Source organism: Corythoichthys intestinalis, chromosome 18 (assembly GCF_030265065.1).
Source record: "Corythoichthys intestinalis isolate RoL2023-P3 chromosome 18, ASM3026506v1, whole genome shotgun sequence".
NCBI classification, from domain to species: domain Eukaryota; kingdom Metazoa; phylum Chordata; class Actinopteri; order Syngnathiformes; family Syngnathidae; genus Corythoichthys; species Corythoichthys intestinalis.
This window is the reverse complement of record NC_080412.1, coordinates 35,877,912-35,904,586: the sequence shown is the minus strand read 5'-3', so window position 1 is coordinate 35,904,586 and position 26,675 is coordinate 35,877,912. Positions and strand designations below refer to the sequence as shown.

The following is a 26,675-nucleotide window of genomic DNA, read 5'->3' as shown; positions in this document are numbered from 1 at the left end:
TCGTTCACTGAATCGCTGTCACTGAGAGAATTTGACAAAGCCTTGGCATAGACTTCATCATGTATTGGTGGGACACAGGGCGCAGGGCCGATAAATAGGGGGCCTGCATTGTTGGCGAGGCCGTCAAAGCTGACTGAGTAGGATCACAGACAAAGTTCCACTCTTATTCCCAATTCTTGTAACTTGGCAATCACCTGTTTTTCAATCGTTTCATTGTTTGGTTCATGGTAATTTTTAGTAACTTGCGCATATGTGCGTCATCTTACTTGGATACTGGTGATGAGGAGATCATTTGCACGTCCGCTTTGATCCAGTTCCTCTGCCAAAACTTCCAGTTTTTTAATGCGATTTTTAATATGATCATTTTATGTAAATATTGTGAACTATGAGGCTCGTAAGTGAGGAAATTAGCAGCCGCCATATGTAAACAAAGGGCTTTTTCCATTGAAAATTATTGTGAATAAATGCTTAAATACCGGAGTTCTTTATAGATATGGACAGAAAACAGTCTCTATTCTTGGTTAAAAGGGAAAAAAACGTGCAGTTAGCATTTATTTTATGTAAATATTGCGAAAAATTTGGCTGGCCGGTAAGGAAATTAGCGGCTGCCATATGTAAACGAAGAGCATTTTCCGTTGAAAATTATTGTGAATAAATGCTTATATGGACAGAAAACAGTCTTTATTCTTGGTTAAAAGCAAAACAAAACGTGCAGTGAGCATTTATTTTACGTAAATATTGCGAAAAATTAGGCTGGCCAGTAAGGAAATTAGGGCTGCCATATGTAAACAAAGAGCATTTTCCGTTGAAAATTCTTGTGAATAAATGCTTAAATCCCTGAATTCTTTATAGATATGGACGTATAACAGTCTCGATTCTTTGTTAAAAGCAAAAAAAAACGTGCAGGTAGCATTTATTTTACGTAAATATTGCAAACTATGAGGCTAGTCGGTGAGGAAATTAGCAGCCGCTATACTGTATGTAAACAAAGAGCTTTTTCCGTTGAAAACTCTTGTGAATAAATGCTTTAATCCCTGAATTCTTTATAGATATGGACAGAAAACAGTCTCTATTCTTGGTTAAAAGCAAAACAAAACGTGCAGTTAGCATTTATTTTATCTAAATATTGCGAAAAATTAGGCTGGCCAGTAAGGAAATTAGCGGCTGCCATATGTAAACAAAGAGCATTTTCCGTTGAAAATTTTTGTGAATAAATACTTAAATCCCTGAATTCTTTATGGACGTATAACTGTCTCGATTCTTTGTTAAAAGCAAAAAAAACCTTGCAGGTAGCATTTATTTTACGTAAATATTGCGAACTATGAGGCTAGTAGGTGAGGAAATTAGCAGTCACCATATGTATGTAGGCTGGCCAGTAAGGAAATTAGGGCTGCCATATGTAAACAAAGAGCTTTTTCCATTGATAATTCTTGTGAACAAATGCTTAAATCCCTGAATTCTTCATAGATATGGACGTATAACAGTCTTGATTCTTTGTTAAAAGCAAAAAAAAAAAAAACTTGCAGGTAGCATTTATTTTACGTAAATATTGCGAACTATGAGGCTAGTTGGTGAGGAAATTAGCAGCCGCTATATGTAAACCAAGAGCTTTTTCCATTGAAAATTCTTGTGAATAAATGCTTAAATCCCTGAATTCTACATAGATATGGATGTAAAACAGTCTCGTTTCTTGGTTAAAAGCAAGAAAAAACGTGCAGTTAGCATATATTTTACAAAAATATGACGAAGTACAATGCTAGTCTGTTAGTAAATGTAGCTAGCGGCCTCCGTATGTAAACACCTTTTCCGGTGAAAATTATTTTTGAATAAAGGCTTAAATCCCCAAATTCTTTATAAATATGGATGTAAAACAGTCTTAATTCTTGGTTAGAAGCAAAAAAAAAAAAAAAAAAAAAACATGCAGTTAGCATTTATTTTATGTAAATATGTCAAAGTACAATGCTAGTCTGTTAGTAAATGTAGCTAGCGGCCGCCTTATGTAAACAGAGCTTTTCTGGTAAAATTCTTGCGATTAAATGCTTAAATCCCCGAATTCTTCATAGATATTGACGTAATGATGTCTCGATTTTTGGTTAACAGCAAAAAAAAAACCTGCGGTTAGCATTTATTTCACATAAATATTGCAAATCTATGATGCCAACCCTCAGCGGCTAGTTTCTCCCATTGAATTTTTTTCACGTTTCAAAATGTATGCATGTTACGAAACCATGCCTCGAACAAATCACTCCTGAGACAATCCATCCTGTTTGTATGCGGTGCAGCTTTTGTACATTTTCAACAGAAATCCGCCATTAGATTGCTGCGTGCGTGTGTTTGTGAATCGCTCCTCTTGATATGGGCGGCCCCCTACTTGAATGCGAGGCACAGTGCATGACCCGTCAATACTAAGGCTGTTCCGATCATGTTTTTTTGCTCCCGATCCGATCCCGATCGTTTTAGTTTGAGTATCTGCCGATCCCGATATTTCCCGATCCGATTGCTTTTTTTTTTTTGCTCCCGATTCAATTCCAATCATTCCCGATAATTTTTCCCGATCATATACATTTTGGCAATGCATTAAGAAAAAAATGAATAAAACTCGGACGAATATATACATTCAACATACAGTACATAAGTGCTGTATTTGTTTATTATGACAATAAATCCTCAAGATGGCATTTACATTATTAACATTCTTTCTGCGAGAGGGATCCACGGATAGACAGACTTGTAATTCTTAAAGGATAAACGTGACTTTGTATATTGTGACTAAATATTGCCATCTAGTGTATTTGTTGAGCTTTCAGTAAATGATGCTATAGCCATTTAACTGTTCTGCCCAAATGCATGATGGGAAGTGCAACCATGACCGTGCGTAGTGGCACCAATTAATATATCTTCTCTGCGTTGGGAAGTAACATAGGGTGTTAAAGAAAAGATTAACTACTTGTTCTTCCCCACCTTGTTTCCCACGATATTTCTAATTGTTGAGACAGGGATTTTAAGGCTTTAGCCAATTTAAAAGCGGCTCCATAGACTGCAAAAATTCTCTCTACTCATTATACGCTGCCTGTTAGCTCTATATATAGGTAAAACGGCGCCATTATAGATTGATCGCCACAATGCGTGAGTGGGTCGTGCAGCGCATTGGTTAATTGCGTAAAATATTTTAACGTGATTAATTTTAAAAAAGTTAATTACCGCCATTTACGCGATAAATTTGATAGCCCTACTTTAAGCTAAAACTAAAGACTGGATGTCTGTAACGTTAAATACAATTAGAAAACGATTTAATTAAAAAATATATATATATTAAAAAAAGGCATGTTCGAAAAATTTTTGCCGATTCTGATACTTTGAAAATGACGTGATCGGACCCGATCGAGATGATCGATGAGGACATCTTTAGTCAATACCATTATGAAGTCTATGGCTTTGGGTTGAATGAGTTTTACAAGGAGGTGGGGCTTTGCGAGAGGTCCATTATGCTTACACTAGCTATAACTTCCACAAAACTGGCATTGGTAGCGAAAGCTGTCCAACCGTTTTGACTAGAAGAGACTGGCAGTGATCATTCACCTAGTCAAAATGAATTGGACACCTCACGCCATCAATTATGGAATAATATTTCTAGCAAGTTAGCAATAAAGCACGTAAACATATTCTGCATTTCAAAACAGTCAGGAAACAGTCATTCCAACGGTGACTTGCCAATGGATTTTGATTCACAGAACAATAAAAGATTTCTGCTGTAATTAGCCTCACAATTTTGCCAGACAGGAAAAATACATCCCACTGTTAAGTGGCGAATTGTATTGCACGTGTGGAAAATGATGGTGCTCTCTTTTCCACAATTACATTCAATTTATGGCAACAATAGCAATAGGAGAACTCCACTGCCTGCAGACGAACTTATCTCTGATGGAGAAATTATTTGAGATTTAGTCCTCCATTTGAGCAGGCAAAGAAAAAAGGGTAAGAGGTAGAGCACAGTTGCACTTGCTCTAATCAGTTTTCATGCACATAGCCCACAGAGACAGCTCCAGCAGAGATACGACGAGAGGAGTGGAGCTGCTTGGCAAGCGGCAGCAGACCACTCTCACATCAACAATTGCCTCACAAGAGCACTACATGGACCTGTGTCTTGTTTTGATGAACTGGAACCCTGGAATGCAGCACCACATCATCACTCCTCTTCTGGTATACAGCAGCCAGCCTCGAGTGTCGCGTCGAGCGCTCGGGTTTTTCTCCTGCAGAATTCTCAATATTTCATGTTCCTTCACTGTGCAGTGCCAAACTGTGATGTGCCATATGGTTTCTTGGCAAATTGCTTCGATGTGTGCAACTCGCAATCAAAATGCAGAGTACTTCGGGAGACAAAAGACTTACATTTGAAGCAAATAGAATCAGAACTCTAAGGATGACCTGTGAGTTGTTCATTCTGTCGACTTATTTTCACTTGGTAAAATGGTATTCAAAATTGTTTAAAATACAACAGCATCATTTTCTTTTTATTCTTTTAAAGTAGTTTTCATGTTTGGTTTTGTGAACTTCACAGTTTTATAATTAGAGCTGGGAATCTTTGGGCACCTAACGTTCGATTACGATGACGATTCAGAGGCTCCGATTCGATTATAAGACGATTATTGATGCACCCCCCTCCTTTTTTTTTTTTTTTCTTTTTTTTTTTCTTTTTATGTTTTGTACATTGTACAAAATTGTTCAAAAATCCTCTCAGGCTAAACCAAACTACTATTTCAGTATCAAGTTAACATATAACAGTAAACAAATATACAAAAATAAAAGTAAATAAAATACTCCAGTCCCCATTCTGTATCAGCAGTTTTAAACTACATTCAATTTATTTATTGTTGTGAATCAACCGTTACAGTTGTTAAAATTGCTCCAGATTATTCCATAATTTCCCTTCTGTCTACTTTTGACATGTCAAAGTTTTAAAACTGTTTCATCATTTAAAGATAGATTCAAGACAAGATTTTGCCGATTTAGGAGTACTTCAGATAAAAAGTTAATTAGATTCGCTACAACAGAGCCTTCTAGAGAAGTCTACTGCTTTAAGATGGCGGCTGTTTACTAACGCCGGCAAGTCCGTCAGTTCGCAGTTCTGTTCAATAATACATGTTATATGATATACTGGACTGTCTCAGAAAATTAGAATACACAATATTCTAATTTTTTGAGACAGTCCTGTGTATATATACAGGACTGTCTCAGGAAATTAGAATACACAATATTCTAATTTCCTGAGACAGTCAGGAAATTAGAATATTGTGTATTCTAATTTCCTGAGACAGTCCTGTATATATACACAGGACTGTCTCAAAAAATTAGAATATTGTGTATTCTAATTTCCTGAGACAGTCCAGTATAGTACTGTGCAAAAGTTTTAGGCAGGTGTGAAAAAATGATGTAAACTAAGAATGCTTTCAAAAATATAAACAATGATTGTTTATTTTTATCAATTTACAAAATGCAAAGTGAGTGAACAAAAGAAAAATCCCAAATTTATTCTGCAGCATGACAACGACCCCAAACATACAGCCAATGTCATTAAGAACAATCTTCAGCGTAAAGAAGAACAAGAAGTCCTGGAATGGATGGTATGGCCCCACAGAGCCCTGATCTCAACATCATCGAGTCTGTCTGGGATTTCATGAAGAGACAGAAGGATTTGAGGAAGCCTACATCCACAGAAGATCTGTGGTTAGTTCACCAAGATGTTTGGAACAACCTACCAGCCGAGTTCCTTCAAAAACTGTGTGCAAGTGTACCTAGAAGAATTGATGCTGTTTTGAAGGCAAAGGGTGGTTACACCAAATATTGATTTGATTTAGATTTCACTTTTGTTCATTCACTGCATTTTGTTAATTGATGAAAATAAACTATTAACACTTCCATTTTTGAAAGCATTCTTCGTTTACAGCATTTTTTCCACACCTGCCTAAAAATTCTGCACAGTACTGTATATATATATATAAATACATATTTATGATATCTACTGTAGCTGTTTGTTTGTAGCAACTACCAACCGGGCGTTGTTTGTAGCGGCTGTCAGCCGCAATCAGGTATGATTTTTTTATTTTATCTAGCGGCATGAGTTGAACATGATATTTACTCTCGGTCCGTTCCTCATTGCGTCCCAAAGACCGCGCTGACTGTGTTTTACTTCCGCTGTACCTGGTATAATTCAATAATCGGACTTTAAAAGTTTGTGAATCGTTCTCGAATCTTCCACAGCCGAATCGCGAATAATCTAAGAATCGGAAATTTCGCGCGCCTCTAGTTGTAATACTGTTGGCTTTGTTCACTGGGAGAAAAAAAAAATCCAACAAAATGATATTTTGGAGGGTTTTTCAATTCTTATTCAACAAAATTATTTCACTCAGTTTTGCAAAATATACCGTATTTTTTGGACTATAAGTCACACCTGAGTATAAGTCGCAACAGCCCAAAAATGCGCAGTGAAAAGGAAAAAAAAAAACATATAAGTTGACAAGGGCATAGGTTTGGTCTCAATACAGTGGGGCAAATAAGTATTTAGTCAACCACTAATTGTGCAAGTTCTCCTACTTGAAAATATTAGGGAGGCCTGTAATTGTCAACATGAGTAAACCTCAACAATGAGAGACAGAATGTGGGGGGAAAAAAAACAGAAAATCACATTGTTTGATTTTTAAATAATTTATTTCCAAATTAGAGTGGAAAATAAGTATTTGGTCACCTATAAACAAGCAAGATTTCTGGCTGTCAAAGAGGTCTAACTTCTTCTAACGAGGTCTAACGAGGCTCCACTCGTTACCTGTATTAATGGTACCTGTTTTAACACATTATCAGTATAAAAGACACCTGTCCACAATCTCAGTCAGTCACACTCCAAACTCCACTATGGCCAAGACCAACGAGCTGTCGAAGGACCCCAGAGACAAAATTGTAGACCTGCCCCAGACTGGGAAGACTGAATCTGCAATAGATAAAACGCATTGGTCCCACACAAAAATACACATGGTCCCAGGCTTCAACTGGGACCGTGTGCTTTGGTCAGATGAGACCAAGATCGAGCTTTTTGGCAACAAACACTCTAAGTGGGTCTGGCGTGCCACGAAAGATGCGCATGCTGAAAAGCACCTCATACCCATTGTGAAGTATGGGGGTGGGTCAGTGATGCTGTGGGGCTGTTTCACTTCCAAAGGCCCTGGGAACCTTGTTGGGGTGCATGGCATCATGAATGCTCTGAAATACCAGGACATTTTAAATCAAAATCTGTTGCCCTCTGCCCGAAAGCTGAAGATGGGTCGTCACTGGGTCATTCAGCAAGACAATGACCCTAAACATATGGCCAAATCTACACAGAAATGGTTCACCAGACACAAAATCAAGCTCCTCCCATGGCCATCTCAGTCCCCAGACCTTGTTTTGTTGGCAAAAGGGGGTTGTACAAAGTATTAACACCAGGGGTGCTAATAATTGTGACACACATTATTTGATGTCAAATATTTTTTTCTTTATGTGGGATTTTTTCCCCACTGAATGAATGCACTTATATTGAAGGTTGGACTTTTCTCTTTTTTTCATTAAGGTCCCATATTATTTGAATTAAAAAAAAACATTAGAAGCTAAAAAACACATCTTTTTCAGGGGTGCCAATAATTATGGAGGGCACTGTAGTTCCTTAACAACAGTATACTGTAACCCCCTTGCAGGAAGCAATTATATACCATTGCACTCATCAACCAATCACTATTTCAATATGGATATAATTTGGATGCCAGCTATTTTCATCCCAACCTTCTCACAACAATTCTCAACTGTACAAACAGCTTTTAACTTTGTCAAAAATGCATGACATCATGCTTTTTAAAAACCGATGCTCCTCATTTTCGCGATCCACACAACCGTTTACCATCCAGAACAATATACAATGAGAATAGACGGTCACACGACAATTGCATTGACCACGGATGGTCGAAAAAGTCGCATGTTTCCAGAAGACAATTGCCAAATGCATTATAATCCAAATGATCTTTTTACAACATCAGATGCTAGAAATGATGAGTCTCTCTAATATTTTCTCTCATCCTCGTGATATACAGTGGGCGTAATGCCAGTTCAATCTTTGTGTGCAGTCGGCCAAAACACAACAGAGTTGCGGACACACATTGTAGAAGGAGTACAGTGAGCACGCCAGGTGGCCTTGTTGGAAAGATGACAAAGCCACGTGACACATACTCAAATATGTATATAACATAAGCGGAGTTTAAGGGGGGCTAGGAGTTTTATTGTATGTAATTGACTTTCCTATATATAAAAAAGTCGGAAAGCAATAACAACAAACATGAATGAAATGATCAAAAAAAGATATTTTTTAATGGGTCAAAATGATTTTTCGAACAGATCATGTGACGAGCACCATAGACGGTCATTTGCTTTGCATATTATTTTAAAAAATAAAAATAAAAAATAGGGGAGGGCAATTTTATTTTTGAAATGATTTTTTTCTTTGTTTGAAAATATTTTTTTGTTTGAAGCAACTTTTGGGGGGATTGAATGGTTTGGACACAAATGTCACACAAAAAGGATTGCTAAAATCAAAGAAAAAAAAATGTATTGAAAAATTAAGTGTTCAAATACAAATATTTGAGTCTCAAATATTTTTTTCGCATTCAAAAACTTTTTTTCTATTATAGTTTTTTTTTCGTTTTTTGATTGAGGTGATTTTCTTTTGAAAATATATATTTCTTGTTTGAAACAACTAATTTTTTGATTGAATAATAAAGACACAAATGTCCTAGCCAAAATGTGGCTCAAATGCAAAACAACATTACTTCAATCAAAAAAGTTGCTTCAACCCAAAAAAAAAAAAGACTTAGAAAAATAGCTTTCAAATGCATTTTTATAGTTTCAAATTTTTGCATTCAAACACTCTTTTTTTTAATTGAAGTGACTTTTTTTTTAATTGAAATATATATTTTAGGGCTGTATAAATTATCGCGTTAACGGGCGTTTATTAATTTTTTTAATTTTTAATTTAAATTTTAAAATTAATATTCAACGCATTTAACGCACATGCCGCGCTCAAACAGATTAAAATGACAGCAAAGTGTCATTTCCACTTGTTACTTGTGTTTTTTGTTTTTTTGTCGCCCTCTGCTGGCGCTCGGGTGCGATTTTATGGGTTTCAGCACCATAATTATTATTGACGTCAACAATGGCGAGCTACTAGTTTTTTTTTTTTTTTTTTGATTAAAATGAAAAACATTAAGAGGGGTTTTAATATAAAATTTCTATAACTTGTACTAACATTTATCTTTAAAGGACTACAAGTCTTTCTATCCATGGATCACTTTAACAGAATGTTAATAATGTTACTGCAATCTTGTTGATTTATTGTTATAATAAACAAATACAGTACTTATGTACAGTATGTTGAATGTATATATCCGTCTTGTGTCTTATCTTTCCATTCCAACAATAATTTACAGAAAAATATGGCATATTTTATAGATGGTTTGAATTGCGATTAATTACAATTAATTAATTTTTAAGCTGTGATTAACCCGATTAAAAATTGTAATCGTTTGACAGCCCTAGTATTAACATACTTACACACGTGTATTTAGTTAGTTCCACCTACATGCTCACACATAGCCAACCAAAATCACATGGGTGTCTCCAGCTTGCTTTCCCCCTCCCTTTAGGGCGGCACCCTTCTGTGTTAGGACAAACCCCTAATAAAAGAAGGAGCAAGGAGGAGGGTTTTTTTAGATCAATTTTGGTGACTGTACAGCGTAATCTAGCATTTCTCTGTCTAGTCCCTCCTTGCTCTCCTTGGCCAAGAAAACTGAGTGTCTTCTCTCCTTATTTTTGGGTCATTTTACAAATGTCTACCTAAGGGTCTATTTTTGAACTTGACAGTAACTACATTGGCATGACACCGTCCATACCATATTCAATGGATGACGATCTTGGCGAAAAGTACAGCTGTCCAAAGTAGCCTGATTAAGAATTCCCCCCAAGAATGATAGGAAATAAAACAAAACAAAAAAACGCTCATTTTCGACTTATTATTATAAATATTCTTGTAAGGTAATTTTATTGCTGACACTGCGTTTTGGGGTCATCAACATGTTGTGCCCCCACCCCACACAGCCCCAAAAGTCAAACTCCGCCTATGGTATATAAAAACTTAGTATTTGCAATATAGAGTAAATACAACTTTTAATGGACTGAAATGAACTCTGGAAAATTCATGTCAGACTGCAATCAACGTCCACTAAATAAAGAACCGAAATCCTCACAGTCAGCTCATGAGAATAATACAGTTGGGCATGGCAGGGGTCAAAGTCAGCTTTAATGTCATTTAACAATGACTGATTTCCAATCGATTTGCTAGCCAACGTATGCACATTCATCTCTTTCTATTGTGAACGCAAGAAAAAAAACAGCCATCATGCAAACAATTGCCCAATTCCCAAATATGCTGTGCATTGTGTTTTTGTCGCTGCAATAAAATACAGGCTTGCTGCTATTGTGAAATTCAAATAGTGCATCCATAGGGGAGGACGCAGACAGACAGGTGCAATCCTCCTCCGCCGCCTCCTTCGATCTTGAATACACACTTTAATGACGACTTTGGCGAGCTTCCGCCCGCAGCTCTGTGGCTTGTCATCAGTGACAGACATTTTGGGAAAGGCTTGCTCTAAAGCGCCACACTGCCGGCGTTAAGGTGACAGAATCGTACACGGCCAAATGTATTCAAATCTAAAAATAACATTGCATGAAATGTGATTTCACTGCTCCATCTCTTCTATTGTTTTCCTCTAATACCTGTGAAGGAAATTTCAAATGTGATGATTTTCTTTTTAAAATAGGCATGAAAGTGTATCGCTGACAATATGCATTTTTGTTGACATTGATCGGAGATGGGGGGGAAAAAAGCTTCTTTCTCACAGAATCGGTGTTTAAGATTTTGATTCTCTTTAAATAGTACTTGAAATGTTACATTATAGTGACTGTGTGTGCATGCTTTATGTACAGTGCTGACCAAAAGTATTGGCACCCCTGCAATTCTGTCAGATAATGCTCAATTTCTCCCAGAAAATGATTGCAAATACAAATGCTTTGGTAGTAATTAAAGATGTCCCCGATCACGTCATTTTCAAAGTATCGGAATCGGCAAAAAAATATCGGACATGCCTTTTTTTAATATATATATTATTTTTAATTAAATCGTTTTCTAATTGTGTTTAACTTACACTCATCCAGAGTCTTTAGTTTTGATTTAAAGTAGGGCTATCAAATTTATCGCGTTAACGGCGGTAATTCATGTTTTTTCAATTCAATCACGTCAAAATATTTAACGCAATTAACGCATGCGCTGCACGACCCACTTACGCATTGTCGCGTTCAATCTATAATGCCACCGTTTCACCTATATATAGAGCTAAAAGGCAGCGTAAGATGAGTAGAGTGAATTTTGGCAGTCTTTGGAACATTTTTTTAATTGGCTAAAGCCTTACAATCCCCCTCTCAATAATTAGTACGACCGTGAGATGCAATGTGGGGAAGAAAGTAGTTGCTCTTTTTCTCAACACCATGTGTTATTTTCCAACGCAGAGAAGATATATCAATTGGTGCCACTATGCACAGTCATGGGTGCACTTCCCATCATGCATTTGGGCAGAACAGTTAAATGGCTACAGTATCATTTACTGAAAGTTCAACAAATAAACTAGATGGCAATATTTAGTAACAATATACAAAGTCACATTTATCCTTTGAGAATTACAAGTCTTTCTATCTGTGGATCCCTCTCACAGAAAGAATGTTAATAATGTAAATGCCATCTTGAGGATTTATTGTCATAATAAACAAATACAGTACTTATGTACTGTATGTTGAATGTATATATTCGTCCGAGTTTTATTCATTTTTTTCTTAATGCATTGCCAAAATGTATATGATCGGGGAAAATTATCGGGAATGATTGGAATTGAATCGGGAGCAAAAAAATGCAATCGGATCGGGAAATATCGGGATCGGCAGATACTCAAACTAAAACGATCGGGATCGGATCGGGAGCAAAAAAACATGATCGGAACAACCCTACTTGGTATACTTCCGGTATCCATCAATGAGATTCTTAGAATGCTCTGCTGGAATTTTAGACCATTCTTCTTTGGCTAACTGCTCCAGGTCTCTGAGATTTGAAGGGTGCCCTCTCCAAACTGCCATTTTCAGATCTCTCCACAGGTGTTCTATGGGATTAAGGTCTGGACTCATTGCTGGCCACTTTAGAAGTCTCCAGTGCTTTCTCTCAAACCATTTTCTAGTGCAGTGCTTTTTAAAGTGTTTTGGGTCATTGTTCTGCTTGAAGATCCATGACCTTTTAGGGAGATCCAGCTTTCTCACACTGGGCCCTACATTATGCTGCAAAATTTGTTGGTAATCTTCAGACTTTATAATGCCTTGCACACGGTCAAGCAGTCCAGTGCCGGAGAAAGCAAAGCAACCCCAAAACATCAGGGAACATCCGCCATGTTTGACTGTGGGGACCATGTTCTTTTCCTTGAAAGCCTTGTTTTTTTTTGCCCTGTAAACTCTATGTTGATGCCTTTTCCCCAAAAGCTCTAGTTTTGTCTTCTAACGCGTTTTTGGCTTCCTCAGGTAAGTTTTGGCAAAGTCCAGCCTGGCTTCTTTTAATGTCTCTGGGTATCCTACCATAGAGTCCCTTTTCATTCAGACGCCGACGGATAGTACAGGTTGACACTAAAGATGTCCCGATCGATCGGCATCTCGGGTCCGATCACGTAATTTTCAAAGTATCAGAATTGGCAAAAAAATATCGGACATACCTTTTTTTAATATATATATATATATATATATATATATATATATATATATATATATATATATATATATATATATATATATATATATAAAAAATTTATTTTTTAATTTTTTAATCGTTTTCTAATTGTATTTAACGTTACAGACAAAATGTCTTACACCCATCCAGAGTAGTTTTGGCTTAAAGTAGGGCTATCAAATTTATTGCGTTAACAGCGGTAATTAATTTTTTTTAATTAATCACGTTAAATGATTAACGCATGCGCTGCACGACCCACTCACGCATTGTTGCGTTCAATCCATAAAGGCGCAGTTTTACCTATACAGTATATAGAGCTAAAAAGCAGCATAAAATGAGTAGAGAGAATTTTGACAGCCTTTGGAGCGTTTTTTTATTTGGCTAAAGCCTCACAGTCCCTCTCTGAGCAATTAAAAATATCATGGGAGGCAATGGGGGAAGAAAGGTAGTAGTTGATCATTTTCTTAACACGAGTTGATCATTTTCTTAATACCCTATGTTCTTTCCCAACGCAGAGAAGATATATCAATTGGTGCCCCTACGCACAGTCATGGTTGCACTTCCCATCATGCATTTGGGCAGAACAGTTAAATGGCTGCAGTATCATTTACTGAAAGCTCAACAAATACACTAGATGGCAATATTTAGTCACAATATACAAAGTCACATCTGGCCTTTAAGAATTACAAGCCTTTCTATCCGTGGATCCCTCTCACAGAAAGAATGTTAATAATGTAAATGCCATCTTGAGGATTTATTGTCATAATAAACAAATACAGTATTTATGTACTGTATGTTGAATGTATATATTTGTCCGAGTTTTATTCAATTTTTTCTTAATGCATTGCCAAAATGATCGGGAAAAATTATCAGGAATGATTGGAATTGAATCGGGAGCAAAAAAACAAACAAAAAAACGCAATCGGATCGGGAAATTTCGGGATTGGCAGATACTCAAACTAAAACAATCGGGATCGGATCGGGAGCAAAAAACATGATCGGAACAACCCTAGTTGACACTGTGGTACCCTCGAACTGCAAGACAACTTGAACTTGTTTGGATGTTAGTGGAGGTTCCTTATTCCACCATCCGAACAATCTTTCGTTGAAATCTCTCATTTTTTCCTTTTCCGTCCACATTTAGGGAGGTTAGCAACAGTGCCATTGGCTTTACACTTATTGATGACACTGCGCATGGTAGACACAGCAACATTCAGGTCTTTGGAGATGGACTTGTAGCCTTGAGATTGCACATGCTTCCTCGCAGGTTTACTTTTTCGAGTCCTCCGACAGTTCTTTGGTCTTCTTTCTTTTCTCCATGCTCAATGTGGTACACAGAAGGACACAGGACAGAGGTTGAGTCAACTTTAATCCATTTTAACTGGCTTCAACTGTGATTTAGTTATTGCCACCACCTGTTACGTGCCACAGGTAAGTTCCTGATGCTGTTAATTACACAAATTAGAGAAGCATCACATGATTATTCAAAGGGTGCCAATACTTTTGTCCGGAACATTTTGGGATTTTTGTGTAAAATGATAATGATTTTTTTTTTTTTCCATTTCTCTTTTGTATTTTTTCATTGCAAGCAACATAAATGAAGATGTTTCTACCAAAGCATTTGTAATTGCAATCATTTTTGTGAGAAATTGAGCATTATCTGACAGAATTGCAGCGGTGCCAAATACTTTTGGCCAGCTATCTTTTCAGCAGCCTGACAACATCATCCAAAGAGAAGTTAATTATTCCTCATATCCATCGACACGCATGTGATCATGTGGTCAATATAGTGACATTCTAAGATCTTTACGTGGCCTTTTGTAAGAGGCAATTTGGACGCACAGCCTGAGGATGAGAAACGCACACACGCATACGGTCATCAAATTGATGAGTCTGCTCGCCTTGAGCAAAGAAGACGACTCATAAAAGAAAAAAAAATTTTTTTTTTTGTTTTAATATTGCAGATCAACAAGCATTTATGCCCCACTGTAGAATTGCTTCTCAGCTTCAATATTTGCATTAAAATTGATGATTAGAATTTTTCCGCAAGGACAAGCAGATTCTTCCAAATTCAGTTTGTATAGAAAAAGACATCCCGGACTCCTTTTTTTCCCCCCTCAATATTCTTTTATCCCACAGTATTTGTCCAATTTAATCAAGCCAAGTGCCCTAAATGATGACGTGCCATAAAGTGGTCTCTTATTTTACTGCCATTAGATCCTGCAACTTCTGACATCATATGAAAACCTCTCCGCAATCACCATCTAATGCACGTTATGTACCATGTCACTGATTTACACATGTGCTAATGGATAAAAAAGCCTCCTCTTAAAGGGGAACACCAGATAAGTGAAATGTCTCAATGATGTGGGACAGCCTAATCAATATGTGCTGGGTGAACACCCTCCGCCTCCAATTTTGGCGCATGTCCAAAGAAAAAGAAAGACTTTACCCATGCATGCATGATGTCATCCACATGTAAACTGCCTATAAAATTCACAGCAAATGGACTTTGGGATCATTTTGTCAGGCCAAAGGTTGCATTCCAACCTGGGATGCTGTGCAGGTGCATAGGTTTAATATTTCACTCAGGCGTCAGGTTTAATGCATATAAATAGTTGGTCAATTGAATTAAATAGTTGTAATTTTTCTTTAGTAATTGTGTTTCCCTAAGTTAATTTTACAGTTGACAAATACTTCCTTTTGCCCGGGACTCTCACCCCATTTTAAGAGCATGTTTTACCAACCTCGTTTACATGATTCATTTACAAGAATGCACAAAGCAGCAATTTTAAATGACTGTGTTGCCATAAAATAGCACTTAGTATGGACACCACAGCAATTTTTAGTACTGCTTAGTTTTCTCAATTTTTTCAATGGTTTTAAACGCATCCTACGTAAAATATTGTAAAATGAACACTTGGTACATTGTTTTGTAAAATTGTGCAGATATTTAGACATTTTCATCAACATACTTATCTCTATGAATAGCTTTAAACAGGAAGATTAAATCCTGTGTTTTTAGATACTTAAAATATTTGTAATGACATGCACCTAAGTGGAATAACAGCGCACTTTCTACCTGGAAAAAAGATAATTTCAAAAAGCGCATGTAAATGAAGGTGCCTACCGTGGGAGAAGACCTGAAGCAGGAGTCCGATCAGCATCATCCTGTGCGTTGACATCGGACACTTTTGGAGATGGGAAGTGTCAAAGTGGCACCCGGCTGATTTCAGCTCAATAAGCCGTCTGCTGCTTCCACATACAATCCTCCTGTCGTGAGAGGAAGATGACGATGAGGAGGCGCCCACACGCGCTCGCCCCGATCCGACTCCGAGGGCCAGGTAAGAGATGCTGAAAAGTTGGCCAACAACACCGCCGACGCGACCGACTGCGCGCGCTACTGGAGAAGGTGCGCAAGTTCTCGCGATCTTTGCTACTCCATCTCCGTCTCTTACATCCGCGCTTGGATTGATTGAAATGTCGAAAAGAGATCCCTGTGCCCCGCTCGTGTGTGGCTCCGCTCGGAGGAGTGGGAATTGGCCACGATCGCGGCTCCAGTTATTATAGGGGGCACGTGATTGGCTTCTGGAAATCCCGAGTGGCTGCGAATGTTTCCTAAGGGGGAACAGCTGTGAGCGGACATGACATGATGGACAGCAGTGAGTGCTCCATGACGGAAAGGGGGGTTAGATCGGTGAAGCACATTGACCTACCTGTTGTTACTCAGGCTATGACTCTCATGCAGTCATTAAATTTAATAATGCAAAGTTGTAGGGGGGGAAAACTCATTACATTTGGGAATTTTGCTAAGGAACTATGTTGAGGTTGGTTGATGCGCTTCATTTCTATAGTGCTGTAAACCTTTCGTGCACAAATTATATCTTAATTTTTTCTTAACCATGCAGCGGTTAATTTGTGACGGATCCTGCCGGAACAAGTTTCGGCACCTCTTGAGTTTGGCCTCCCTATGTTCCCGGACTTATTCGGGCAGATCCTCACCTCTCGTGTATAGAAAATAATAATAACATAAAAAGTTTTTTTTTTTTTTTCTAAACGTATGAAATAAAATAATAATATGCATGAATCTATTTACAGAAAAGGAAAAAAAATCCAAGAATTGCATGCATGTTGTTCATTGAAAAAAAAAAAAATTACGTAATTTGAAAGAGTCAGAGTTTTGTTGATGCACTGAAAAGCTGGACCAAAAAAAATCACCCTCCTGACATTAAAAAAAAAAAGAAAAAAAAAAACGTTGGAAATTTGCGGCAAATGGGGAGCAAGCAGCCAGGATCAAACGATATTTCAGCATGCCAAAAAGCATGCATGTTGTTTTCAGCACCATTTTCTGCGTATGTTCCAGGAACCTATGCCCATCTCATCATCACCATCTATATGTACTTTGCGTTCCGGCACCTTATGATTTACAAATCAAGCACTTGTCTTAACTCATTGGCTGGCATTGGTGGCGCTATAGACGTCCATCCTATTTTGACTGGGAGGGTTGGCAGTGATCATTCGATCGCCATCAATCATCAACGGCACTGAAACATGAGCCAGTCAGTCCTTCCAGTTTAAATGAACTGGACGTCTACAGCTGTCAGTGGCATGCAATGAGTTCAATGCTATTAAAAAAAAATGCTTTAGAGTGTTAACTGGGAAGTGTAGTTGTCATTTTTTAAAAATCAATTGAACTTTTGTTGACATTGTATTCATTCGTAATATTTACCATAAAACGATTAAAATTTTTAATCGAGTTAATCACAGCTTAAAAACGAATTAATCGTGATTAATCGCAATTCAAACCATCTATAAAATATGCCATATTTTTCCTGTAAATTATTGTTGGAATGGAAAGATAAGACACAAGACGGATATATACATTCAACATACTGTACATAAGGACTGTATTTGTTTATTATAACAATAAATCAACAAGATGGCATTAACATTAAAATTATGTTAAAGCGATCCATGGATAGAAAGACTTGTAATTCTTAAAAGATAAATGTTAATACAAGTTATAGAAATTTTATGTTAGAACCCCTCTTAATGTTTTCGTTTTAATAAAATTTGTGAAATTTTCAATCAAAAAATAAACTAGTAGCTCGCCATTGTTGATGTCAATAATAATTATGGTGCTGAAACCCATAAAATCAGTCGCACCCAAGCGCCAGCAGAGGGCGAAAAAACACCAAAAAACACTTGTAACAAGTTGACATGACACTGTGCTGTCATTTTAATCTGTTTGAGCGGGGCACGTGCGTTAATTGCGTCAAATATTTTTACGTGACTAATTCAAAATATTAATTACCGCCCGTTAACGCGATAATTTTGACAGCCCTAATATATAGACAGACAGACAGACAGACAGAAAGATAGTATATAGTATATATCTATAGTATATATAAATATATACTAGTGATTTATACAGATATATATATATACACACACAGATATATACAGTATATATATATATATATATATATATATATATATATATATATATAGTATATTATATTTTTTTAAATAATATGATAAGAATTGCTAATATTTAAGATTTTTAGTGACGAAAAAATAATCACTTATCCCAAAAAAGCTTAAATGTCTTATGTGTGGGGGGGGGGGGAAATTATAGTAAATGACAAAAATTTGTCACTTGCCCTATAAACGGTTAAATATCTTAAGTGTCAACTTTTCAATAGCTGTCCCCTGGCCACTGTCTTTGAAAGGGTTAATGATATTTTGTGACCTCCATTAAGCGCTTTCCATTGGAATTTATAGTAGTTACCTGATTAACTGCCATTGACAGTGATAGACGTCCACACATTTTTTTTTTTTTTTACGTCTCTCACCGTCCATGGCACTGGGGTAATATTGCACATAAAAAATATACCAAATTCTGCTTTCTGCTTTTTGCACAAAACAAAACAAGTGTGGAGCCCCCTTTATTTTAATTAATTTTTTCATTGATATAGCATAAATGATTTTTTTTTTTAATGTCAGTTCATCACATTTAATCATGTGCAGGTGATTTACATGCAACCAAATACAATTTCTGTGGTTAAATGTTTCTGGTCCTGTCAGACACACTGGGGAAACCAGTGTGTACCCTGCAGACGGAGTGCTTTCATATCAGCTTGCAGCAGGATTGAGACTGTGAAATTTTTACTTTCTCCACTGCTGCAACTAGCCTGTGGGATGGGGTGCTTTTTGTCATCAGGGAATGACACGCAAAGAGAATTGCTCTGCGCGGTAAATATTGACTTATTTTTCATTTTGCTCACCTAAGACAATGATTGTGCAGCCATATGGAATTGCAGCAGATGAGATAATTTATCAAAGGTTGAGGGAAGCAAATAAACGCGACTAACAGACTTGGTTGGTTGATCTCATTGCGGCAGAAAATGCGGTTTATTAACTTGTCATGTGAAAAAGATAAAGCTTGAATGCTTCAAAAATTCCTCTAGTATGGAATTACTTGTAATTTGATGACATGAGTAATTGTAAAATAGAATGCGACCTCACAATGAAAGAATGGGGCGACATTAGAGCTTCATTAGCATATCCTGTTGAACTGGATGCTTAAGTGGCAGCATATCAGCAGAAATGGTCATAAAAATATGACAGCACCCAAATTAAAGTTTATGGCACACTATTATGAAACCTCCACAAAACCACACTAATTATGTAAACTTCGTTCATGTCGCTCAAAAATCTTTCTTCGTATAGTTTTATTTTATCATGTTACAGCACTGCCCTCATGTGGTTGCGTTGCACCATTGTGATACAGGCCCCCAACAATTACACTGCAAATTTATAACGTTTTAACCAGATTATTTTTTCTTAAAACTAGTCAAATAATTTCTTCCATCTTGTTTTTGAGTGTTAATGACTAGTTAACAGATTAAGGCGTCAGAGTAGTCCACTTAGTTTAAGTAAATAATATATTACAATTTGTTCTTGTTAAGCCCATACAACTAAAAGTTGGTAGTTTTTCCACAAATTTGCCTTCAGATAATGTTTTTAATAGGGCTGTCAAACGATTAAAATTTTTAATCAAGTTAATCACAGCTTAAAAATTAATTAATCGTAATTAATCACAATTCAAACCATCTATAAAATATGCCATATTTTTCTGTAAATTATTGTTGAAATGGAAAGATAAGACAGAAGACGGCTATAAACATTCAACATACTGTACATTATTCCTGTATTTGTATTGTAATAACAATAAATCAACAAGATGGCATTAACATTTTTAACATTATGTTAAAGAGATCCATGGATAGATTGACTTGTAGTTCTTAAAAGATAAATGTTAGTACAAGTTATAGAAATGTTATATTAAAACCCCTCTTAATGTTTTCGTTTTAATAACAGTTGTAAAATGTTCAATCAAAAAATAAGATAGTAGCTCGCCATTGTTGATGTCAATAATTACACCATGCTCATGGTGCTGAAACCCATAAAATCAGTCGCACCCAAGCGCCAGCAGACGGCGACAAAACACCAAAAAACACAAGTAACAAGTGCACATGACACTCTGCTGTCATTTTAATCTGTTTGAGCGGGGCATGTGCGTTAAATGCTTCAAATATTTTAACGTGATTAATTTAAAAAATTAATTACTGCCCGTTAACGCGATAATTTTGACAGCCCTAGTTTTTAACAATATCTATTCTTGAATTAAGAACATGTAGGCATTTCAAAGCCGTTTTTAAGATTAAACGTACTCATTTATCGCTTTAAAAAGGTATGTTAAGCCAGAGACTTCAGGGCACGTGGTGCGGGTCAAAGCTGACCAAGTGGAAACACAAAGAGCTTTTTCCGTTGAAAATTCTTGTGAACAAATGCTTAAATCCCTGAATTCTTTTTAGATATGGACGTAAAACAGTCTCGATTCTTGGTTGAAAGCAAAAAAAATGTGCAGGTAGCATTTATTTTATGTAAATATTGCGAACTGTGAGGCTAGTCAGTGGGGAAATTAGCAGCCGCCATATGTAAACAAAGAGCTTTTTCCGTTGAAAATTCTTGTGAATAAATGCTTAAATCCCTAAATTCTTTTTAGATATAGAAGTAAAACAGTCTCAATTCTTGGTTAAAAGCAAAAAAAGGTGCAGCTAACATTTATTTTACATAAATATTTCGATCTATGAGGCTAGTCAGTGAGGAAATTAGCAGCCGCCATATGTAAACGAGCTTTTTCCATTGAAAATTCTTGTGAATACATGCTTAAATCCCTGAATTCTTCATAGTTATGGACATTAAACAGTCTCGATTCTTTTGTTTAAAAGCAAAACAAAACGTGCAGTTAGCATTTATTTTACATAAATATTGTGAAAAATGAGGCTGGCCAGTAAGGAAATTAGAGACTGCCATATGTAAACAAAAGAGCATTTTCCATTGAAAACTCATCTGAATAAATGCTTAAATCCCTCAATTCTTTATAGATATGGATGTAAAACAGTCTCGATTCTTGGTTAAAAGCAAAAAAAAAAAAAAAAAACGTGCAGGTAACATTTATTTTATGTAAATATTTCGATCTCTGAGGCTAGTCCGTGAGGAAATTAGCAGCCGCCATATGTAAACAAAGAGCTTTTTCCGTTGAAAATTCTTGTGAATAAATGCTTAAATCCCTGAATTCTTTATAGATATGGACATAAAACAGTCTCGATTCTTGGTTAAAAGCAAAACAAAACATGCAGTTAGCATTTATTTTACGTAAATATTGCGAAAAACAAGGCTAGTCAGTGAAGAAATTAGCGGCTTCCATATGTAAACAAAGAGCTTTTTCCGTTGAAAATTTTTGTGAATAAATGCTTAAATCCCTGAATTCTTTATACATATGGACGTAAAACAGTCTCGGATTCTTGGTTTAAAGCAAAATTTAAAAAAAATTTGTAGGTAGCATTTATTTTACGTAAATATTGCGAACTATGAGGCTAGTCAGTAAAGAAATTAGCGGCTGCCATATGTAAACAAAGAGCTTTTTCCGTTGAAAATTCTTGTGAATAAATGCTTAAATCCCTGAATTCTTTATAGATATGGATGTAAAACAGTCTCGATTCTTGGTTAAAAGCAAAAAAAAAAAAAAAAAACTGTACAGGTAGCATTTATTTTACGTAAATGTTGCAAAGTGTATTGCCAATGCTGTAGCGGCTAATTCCTCCCATTGATTTTTTTCACATTTTTTTTTTTCAAAATGCATGCATGGTACGAAAAATATAATAATTACCTTGAATACTTGAACAAATCACTCCTGAGAAAATCCTTCCTGATTTTATGCAGCAGTACAGCTTTCGTACTTTTTCAACTTAATCCGGCGTTAGATCGCTGCATATGATCGACTGCTAATAAATGAAGCGGAGTGTTGGACGGCCCCCTTCGGGAAGGCGTGACGTCGTGAGTGGTTAATTTGTCATGTTAATACATTATGAGGTTTATGGTTAAGCTTATTTTCAGCTAGCTATTCTTCTTATTTCAAGAAATCTAACTAAGTAAAATTTACTTAAAGCACTAATACTAGTTTACTAGTAGCACTAAAATGCCCACAAGTAATTTTTTCTCACTGGTAAGCTAAATTATCATACTACTGGGGCAAAGAGCACATCTATACGCAGACATGAAGATGGATATAAAAGAAATTTAATGAAAGATCACTCGGTTTTCCATATGCAAACAAAATATTACACAAGACTACAAGCCAGCAACAGCTGGCAAACTGTGCTCTGCAGGGGATTCCTGAAACATTGTTGTTGCCGTGTCTAAAGCGGTGCCAATTTTTGTCATTGATGTAAACAAATGCCAGAAATCTCAAAGGAGTGCATTCATCTCGGCCACATAGGCAATGCAACCAAACTGCGACAAGGACTGACAAAATATATATACACTACATGCACTGTATACAGTCAAATGTCTTGTATTTCTAACTAAATTTAGAACAACAGTAGCCTGTGATAGGTTGAGGACCCATACTGTATTAGGTCTGAAGAAAACGACACCAAGGCAGGTCAGTATGGGTCAGATTTTTTTGAGCTTGCGTACAATTGTACAGTGCAACCATTATTTGAACATTCGGTTATGCTATACAAATATACTGTGTAAGATAGAGATTGGTTGTATGTACGGTATTGTCCGATACAAAACAAATATTGTAGAACATCTCTTTTGGTACAGATAAAACATGAATCTCAACACTGACAAGTTCATTCCAGCAATATAGTCAGATAGGGTTAAAAGTTTACATGTGAAAAAAAGGTTAGCCTGTCAAGGTGATGGGGCTTTCTTTCCCCAAGGACACACACTGACCAAATTGCAGTAGGCCTGCCTTCGCTGAGGAAGCAATGACACCTTACATTATTCCACTCAATACCAGACCTCAGTTTTGTGGTTCTTACATGAAAACTTGGGTTGCTTGAAAACCACATTCCTCAAAACAGAAAGTCCCTGGTTGTGGTCTGCGATGTGTGCATAGTGCAGACATGACAGTAGAGTGGTACTCAAGAATACTGTGAAGGTGACACCACTCTGACATTCAGTAACCTAATGCTGTGAGAGTCACGTGCAATACACACATACAGTAAGTACTGTATAACCTTAGAGATTTGTACAATTAAAAGTGAGGGTTGACTGGCTCGAAATGGATATCAAACAAGACTTGCAATAAACTACAATATCTAATAAATAGGCTTGCCATGTATGAATGTTTGTATTCATTCTTGAGATGTGCTACATGTTGAAGTGTATGACCCCGCCCCACCCAAACACACACACAGAGGAGAAAATAGTCGCCACCTAGAGTACTAAAGAGTACGTCAACGTGGGCCCCATATTGGATGTGGAAATGTGGAGATGTCATTCATTTGTTGCTGTGTCTGTCAACCAAGACATTCACAGACCATTCCAATGAGGCTGAGAGAATGTATTGTTGAAGGGGGAGGTGAAGACAACCAGCACTATATAAAGCACATGACACGAGCAAATGTTGAGCCTGATGAAAAATGTAACTGAAAAACGTAATTTGTAATCAAATTTAGTTGTTTTCTGTTGTCTTATTTTTCAAATTAGTCATCTATAATGCACAATCAGATTAATGTTTAAAGGTAATTGGTAAAGATGTCCCGATCGGAATCGGCAAAAAAATATCGGACATGCCTTTTTTAAATATATATATATATTTTAATTAAATCGTTCTCTATTTGTATTTAACGTTACAGACAAAATGTCTTACACTCATCCAGAGTCTTTAGTTTTGGCTTAAAGTAGGGCTATCAAATTTATCGCGTTACGGGCGGTAATTAATTTTTGAAAATTTAATCACGTTAAAATATTTAACGCAATTAACGCATGCGCTGCGCAACCTACTCATGCATTGTCGCGTTCAATCTAGAACGGCGCCGTGTAATCTACATATAGAGCTAAAAGGCAGCATAAAATGAGTAGAGTGAATTTTGGCAGTCTTTGGAGCCTTTTTTTAATTGGCTAAAGCTTTACAATCTCTCCCTCAACAATTAAAAATATCATGGGAAGCAATGTGGTGAGGCAAGGTAGTAGTTGATCTTTCTCTTAACACCCTATGTTATTTCCCAACGCAGAGAAGATATATCAATTGGTGCCACTACGCACAGTCATGGTTGCACTTCCCATCATGCATTTGGGCAGAACAGTTAAATGGCTACAGTATCATTTACTGAAAGCTCAACAAATACACTAGATGGCAATATTTAGTCACAATATACAAAGTCACATTTATCCTTTAAGAATTACAAGTCTTTCTATCCGTGGATCCCTCTCACAGCAAGAATGTTAATAATGTAAATGCCATCTTGAGGATTTATTGTCATAATAAACAAATACAGTACTTGTTGAATGTATGTATTTGTCCGAGTTTTATTCTTTTTTTTTCTTAATGCATTGCCAAAATGTATAAGATCGGAAAAAATTATCGGGAATGATTGGAATTGAATCGGGAGCAAAAAAAAAAAGCAATCGGATCGGGAAATATCGGGATCGGCAGATACTCAAACTAAAACGATCCGGATCGGATCGGGAGCAAAAAAACATGATCGGAACAACCCTAGTAGTTGGTGATCTACTGAATTTGAGTTAACAGTCTGTTCCAGACAGCTGCTGCTGATGTTTGTATTGTCACGTGAGGTCTTTTAGCTAGTTGCCAACATAGGCGGAGTTTGACTTTTGGGGCAGGGGGGGCACAACATGTTGATGACCCCGAAACGCAGTGTCAACAGTCAAATTAACTTACAAGAATATTTATAATAATAAGGTGAACATGAGCATTTTTTGTTTCCCATCATTCTTGAGGGGAATTCTAAATCCGGCTGCTTAGGACAGCTAAACCTTTCGCCAAAATCGTCATCCATTGCCTATGGTACGCCCGCCGGTGTCGCGCCAATGTAGTTACCCCTGTCAAAAATTGTATCCCCCTGGGCGAATCCACTGCGCTGCACTGATTTGCTTGATTTCAGTGTTTTGGTGATGTAGTTATCTACGAAGTTTTAAAACACGTCCCATCCATTTAAAAAAAACAACTTTTTTTCTGTCGTCCAACGTAATATACATATTGAACGTAAAAAAGGCAATGTTTCACTGTTTTACTTGTAGAATGAGCTATAACTGTTATTATTGCAATTCAAGTCCTGTATGGAGTTTCTCCAGTTTAATAAACGTCGATGTCCAAAACATATAACTACGGTTCTTTTCTGGCTTCAATTAATTGTTTAAGTCGACATAACCCATAACTTATGTGTGTGTGTGCGCTCCTGTGGCCAGGGAACACAGTTTTTGATGGGGGTAACTACATTGGCAAGACACAGGTGGTGGCTCTGTTGTACATTTAGCGTCTTTAGTGGGGCAAATTGAAACTCACCATTTTGACGGTGGTCTCTAGCGTTTCATGGGACACATTTTCAATCTTTGGTTCTTGCTCAGTAGTTGTTGTCGCTTTTGAAAGCTTTGCGTTCCGGTGTTGTGCCGAAAAATGTCCCCCCCCCACGTGAAATGTATCCCCTGACGGGAGCGCGCACACGTCACTAGTACAAACAGCTTTTTCTTACGCAACTTTTTTTTTTTTTTTTAAATTAACACAATTATACAATTTGCAAACAAAAACGGGTTTAAGAAATTACAGTATTATATTAAGAAAACAACAAATCGATGAACACGGAAACGACTATCTTGTACTGTGAATATGTATTGAAAAATGTTATGTGCTTAACCATAGACACTTTTATACCCAAGTAAACGGTCAATTTCTCAACAGACGAAACAGGAGGCATTTTCTGCGGACTTTGTGTTCATCATCACACCACACTTAATATATGAATACATTTTACTCTGCTTGAACTAATAAATGTCATACCTGTGTGATTCTCATTTGGATATGGTCGTGGAAACCTGTCGACTAATACATTCCTGTTCATAGATGGTTATGTGGCCCAGTCCACAATTTGTTACCAAAACCCGTCAGGGGATACATTTCAGGCAGGGGGGGACATTTTTAGGCACAACACCAGCACCTTATAATTTACACAGTGGCGCCTCCAGAAATTTTTCATAGGGGTGGCCAGATGGGGCCACTTAAAATCTTGGGGTGGCACACCAAAACTAAAAGCCATTATTTCAGGTTTTCATTATATTATTGCAGCAAAAAGATCAGGAGAAAACTATCAGAAAGACTTAAAGACATGCCTACTGATATACTTTGGTGTATTGTGTAATATTTTATGTTACTAATGATTTAATGTGCATAGTCCATACTGACCAATCA

At 36.8% G+C, this 26,675-nt stretch overlaps 1 protein-coding gene across 1 annotated transcript in view; it reads right to left on the bottom strand.

Moving 5' to 3' along the window:
- LOC130906176 (GDNF family receptor alpha-4-like) overlaps nucleotides 1-26,675 on the bottom strand; it is an 85,493-nt gene that overhangs the window by 57,775 nt on the left and 1,043 nt on the right. Inside the window, exon 2 of the mRNA XM_057820167.1 lies at nucleotides 16,017-16,159. Coding sequence (XP_057676150.1) covers nucleotides 16,017-16,071 — 55 coding nt within the window. The 5' untranslated portion in view covers nucleotides 16,072-16,159. The remainder of the gene's footprint in view (nucleotides 1-16,016; nucleotides 16,160-26,675) is intronic.